General features: G+C 41.4%; 1 protein-coding gene across 2 annotated transcripts in view; it reads right to left on the bottom strand.

The window, feature by feature from the left end:
* The window catches only part of LOC107742304 (chondroitin sulfate synthase 1-like), a 97897-nt gene that overhangs the window by 1741 nt on the left and 91121 nt on the right, over nt 1–5035 (bottom strand). The window contains exon 3 of one of the 2 annotated variants that reach the window (XM_016555223.1): nt 275–1618. In XM_016555223.1, the coding sequence (XP_016410709.1) occupies nt 275–1618 (1344 nt within the window). Of the gene's footprint in view, nt 1–6; nt 1619–5035 lie in introns of those variants that run through there. The other variant, XM_016555222.1, reaches the window with a different exon arrangement.

Genomic DNA, 5035 nt, shown 5'->3' with positions numbered 1-5035 from the left:
GGGTGTGCGCTTGCCGGGTCTATTCTGTCCTCATTGATTCGTTATTAGAGTTCGAGATCTTTCGGAAGCCGTGGTCGTTCTTCTCCAACCACAGCTCCACCAGTTGCTGCGTGGAGCCGTGCGAGGACGCTTTGGATCCCAGGCACATTTTGTACTGCTTGGGATCGAGGTTGGGGTCGCAAACCACGGGGTGGTGGACGTGCACGATGCCGGTGTCCGTGCTGCGGAACAGCTTGATCCCGGACTGGACGAATTTGTTAAAGAGGTCCACGTCCTCCAGTCCCCAACCTTGGATTGAGACGTCAAAGCCACCCGCTTTGACCAAGTCTCCTTTGTAGACGCAGACGATCCCAAAACCGTAGTGTCTCCACAAGCCCGTTTTGGAGGTGAACACGTAGTGGTTGTCGCTGGGCACCTTGCCCGCATAGACAACCTTTGGGTCGTACTGGCTGAAGATGATGGGAAAGTACGTCTGCTCCCCCAGTATGGTGTTCCCGCGACATCTGCTCAAGAAGTCGGGGGTAAATAGTAAGTCCACGTCACAGTAGAAGAGCAAGGAATCATTGGTAAAGTGGGCCGAGCCGACCTCCAGGGCCAAAGCACGGGAGAAGGGTCCGGAAACCGGTTTGATCTCCATGTCGGCTTTGGGATACTTCATGTGGTACTCCCTCATGAGCTCGATTTGCTTGATGCGCTCCGTGTTGTTATCTGTGCTGAAGAGCAGAATCAGCAACTTGACGTTCTGGTTGGGAATCAGGCAGATCTTCTCGAAGTTGGCCATGAAGCGCACAAAGATCTCGTAGCGTCCCGCCAGGGGCACAAGGATGTTGATCTTCTTCTCTTTGGGTTCGTGTTGTTCGAGGCCAGCTTGGCTGCTCAGCTTGAACGGGACGAGCATCTTGAGAGAGTTGGACAGGAAGGACAGCGAGTCCGAGTCTTGGTTGATCCTGGCAGCCAGGACTCGGGCGTCCATCTCCTCGCCTTCCAGGAACTGGATCTTACTGAAGGTCTGTTGGAGATAGGCGTGCCTCCTAACGGGAACCGTCATGGTCTTCCCCTTGTGCTTCTTGTAGAGCAGCAGGAGATCCAGTACGTACTCGGCCCCGTACATGGGGTTGACCCTTCGGTAGCCGTACTGGATCTCTTTGAAGTCAATGACTCTTCCTCGCGTCTTGGCGTTGGCATTAATCATCTCCATAACCTGCATGATGATGTCATCCAGCGCCATCTTCTGCGAGGAGTCGATGCCCCGACGCGGAGGCTGCCCATCAGAGGACGAGAAAATGTACTTGCCCGTGAGGAACTCCCATTCAAGCACCTCCTCACGTTGGTGGGGATGAAAGCGCATGAAGGACGGAGGCACGCCCAGCTGGAGGTCTTCCTTGTGCACCTCGGTGTTGCTGTAGCGGCTCATCTGCACGATCTCGCGGTGGAGCTGGATGGTGCGGTGGCGCAGCTCCGCGATCTTGCGGCTCAACATGTAGCTGTGCAGGCGATACTGGTACGGCGGGTTCTTGTTGGGGTGAAGGGTTATGGCCCGGTGGATCTTGCTGTTGTGGAGGTCACGGATGTAGCCCTTCTTGTTTGGCTCGTAATTCTCATAGAACAGCTGCTGCATCTGAAAAAGAGAAAATGGGTATTGATGAATGGTTCAGACAACATAACGGCTGAACTGTGCAGATCATTAAAAACCTGGAAACTAAAAACAAGAATGGGCAGAATGCACACTTATTTTTAAATTAAAGGGCCAAACTGAAACGCAAACAAGCGAGTTTGCCTTAAGACACAGGAGAAGGTTGGAAAGTGTCCCACAGACCAATCATGGAATCAAAAGCGATACCGTGACATGGGTAAGATTACAGAACAAGGCCTGTCTGAGGAGTCTGGAAGGTGATACCATCACTAGCACAGAGTCACAGGACCCAACTAACTCATTTCTAGGCCAGTCCTGTAATGTAATTCGTACACACATACAAGGGCAAAAGTACAAGAGCAACAATTATTATTATTATTATTATTTTAAAGCAATTTCTTCTTCAAATTTAAAAAATGCAGTTACTGAAAACTACAGTGCTGAGTGGCCAATGTTCAATACATTATCACTCATAATATTACTAAAAATATCTGAAATGTCAAAAAATATTGCTCTACTTACAGTATGACTTGACATGACTAGTGATGATAGATCAGTTAATATTTGTCCATTCTGAGATAAATAACAATTGTGTAAGTGCTACTTTCATTTCATCTAGTCATAAGACCTGACAAACAATTAAAATAAAATTTAGTATAAAAATTTATATTTTTAAACATATACAAATATTTATTATTATTTTAAAAATTATTGGAGAAATAAAAATATAAATAAAATTATGTTCTTACTGATAACTACAGTGCTGGGTGTCCAATTTATCCTATAAGTCTTATATAGTATCACTCAAGTCATAATGTAAGTAATGATAGATCAGTTGATATTTGTCCATTCTGAGAATAATAAGTGCTACTTTCATGCCATCTGTTGCTGCCATTAAATTACATTGAGTATATTGTGCCTTAAAGGCATAAAGCTGGCATGAATGACACCACAAAGACAGCAACAACTCAGAACCAGTTACGTTCTCAGATACAATATCCTACAAGTCTGTCGAATCATTTGTGGACCAAGTAATAACCTGCAATCATTGAAGCCAAAACCAGGTGCTCCTAACTGCAGCTCTGCTGGCTCTGGCTGAAAGGGTAATAAGGGTGTGAGAGGAACACGGTGCCAATAAGCAGGTTAGATTGACCTGAGAAAGCCTGAGAACGCTTCTCAGCAGCAGTCAGGATTGTGGGAACACTTCATCATTAGCCAGCCCGTAATTATCCCGACTCCGGGTCACTTCTTTATTCTTAAGGCACTTTATGACTCATTATAAAATTTCCACGATGGCCATTGATGTGACGAGGCCGTTCATTAACGTTTGGAGTTGAATACCACTGAGTGGCGTCTACGAATAGAGGCAGAATTAGAGAAGTAAAACTTGGAGAGGAACTGAAGGTCGGTTCAAACTTAAAATTGGTCCTCACATGCCAGGACGAGGTGCATCAGTGTTATTAACGAAATTACAAGAGCGTCTCTCTGCCCCAAAGCAACCACTTACATTTAGTCTTTAAGCAGAAGCTCTCATTCAAAACCACACATAGTGCATCTTTATTATAGAGGCTTCTCAAACCTTTTGACCAAATAACTTTCCCACTTTGATTACTGGATAATTGAAGCATGTGAATACGGGATAAGATTGCACTCACAAAGAGCCAAGAAAAATGCAGTTCGCTCTAGAAATTTCCATGACTTTCAATTTTGACTCACAGAAATGATTCTTTCAAGGCTACGTTTCTTAAAATTCACAGATATTTCCAGGTTTTTCATGACTGTGGGGTATAAAAGTGGTATTATTGGTACTCTAGGGTATATAAAGTGTTCTGAGGGGGTTTGAATAAATAAATAAATACTGCATGGCCAGTAAATAAATAATGTGAATAAATGAATGTTTAGTCATCATACTGGCTAAGTTGTAGCCAAGAAAAATGCTTATTTGCTATAGAAATTTCAATGACTTTCAAATTTGACATATAGAAATGACTCTTCCAGGGCTAAATTTGTAACACTCCAAGATATTTGTAGGTTTTTCATGACTGTTGGTGATAAAAAAGGGTATTATAGGTACTAGATTCCCAGATTTTCCAAAGAAAATGTAGTGGTTGCCAAAGTGGTTTTTAATTAATAAATAATTATAAATAATTTATAGGCAATTTATGAATAATGTATACAAACCAATCTATACATTTAATTATTATTAAAAATATATTTCATATACAATACAACAGCATTGCATATATGTTGTTTTTTGTTGTATTTTGTATTTTTTTTTTATGAACACGCATACATATACTGGATGAGATTGCACTCACAAAAAGTTAAAGCCAAGAAAAATGCAAGTTTCCATGACTTTCAATTTTAGCTCACAGAAATCACTCCTCCAGGCCTACATTTTTGAAATTCCCAGATATGTCTACAGGTTTTTCATGACTGTGGGCTATAAATACAGGTATTATAGGTGTTCTGAGAGGTTACCATGCAATGTAAGACTTTTTAAGCTGCTAAAAACACGCCACCAATTAGGTCATGAGATGGATTTACTCATTTCCCCCACAATGCACTTTTCCCATCTGCAGCGCTGCGTACAGCAGTTGACACAAATGAAAACATTTAGACTGCGCTGACATTCAGATAGCAGACATGTCCCTGTAATGGAGGAAGCCAGAGAAATGATCTCAAGCTGCAATCGCGCCGTCACACGACGTCCTCGAGCCTAAACAAATACATTACAACAAGATACAATCACTTCATTCCCACAGATAAACGCACACGGCCATATGACAGCATCATTCTGCTTTCTGTCAGGACTTGACGGCTTTCCATTACAGCCCATAACAGGAAGCTAAAGCGAGAAGCTTCGAATGAGAAAACCTTGAAGGAACAGCTCATCCAAAAGACTGAAATTCTGTCATCATTCACTTGCACTCATGAGAATTATTCCTGTAAACCACAACAAAATGCTCTACATATGAGAACAATAATAATCATTCAAGCTATATATATATATATATATTTTTTTTTTGAGAATATTTAAAATTTCCAATAATGGATAAATAATACACATTTTTGGAAATGATGATTTATAAATGCTAAATGAGACACTGTTGAAATTAAATAAACAGTAGGGCTGTCAAAATGGCTGAAAAACTAAATTTGAATTTTGTACTTAAATATTACATTTACATTTAGTCATTTAGCAGACGCTTTTCTCCAAAGCGACTTACAAATGAGGACAATAAAAGCAGTCAAAACTAACAAAAGAGCAACAATATATAAGTGCAAATGACAAGTCTCGGTTAGCCTAACGCAGTACACGTAGCAAGGTGTATATATATATATTAAGGTGTATATATATATATATATATATATATATACACAGGTGCATCTCAATAAATT

Source organism: Sinocyclocheilus rhinocerous, unplaced genomic scaffold (genome assembly GCF_001515625.1).
Source record: "Sinocyclocheilus rhinocerous isolate Xijiao unplaced genomic scaffold, SAMN03320098_v1.1 scaffold75, whole genome shotgun sequence".
Classification (NCBI taxonomy): domain Eukaryota; kingdom Metazoa; phylum Chordata; class Actinopteri; order Cypriniformes; family Cyprinidae; genus Sinocyclocheilus; species Sinocyclocheilus rhinocerous.
Note: the sequence above shows the minus strand (reverse complement) of the source record. Positions and strands in the feature narration are given on the sequence as shown.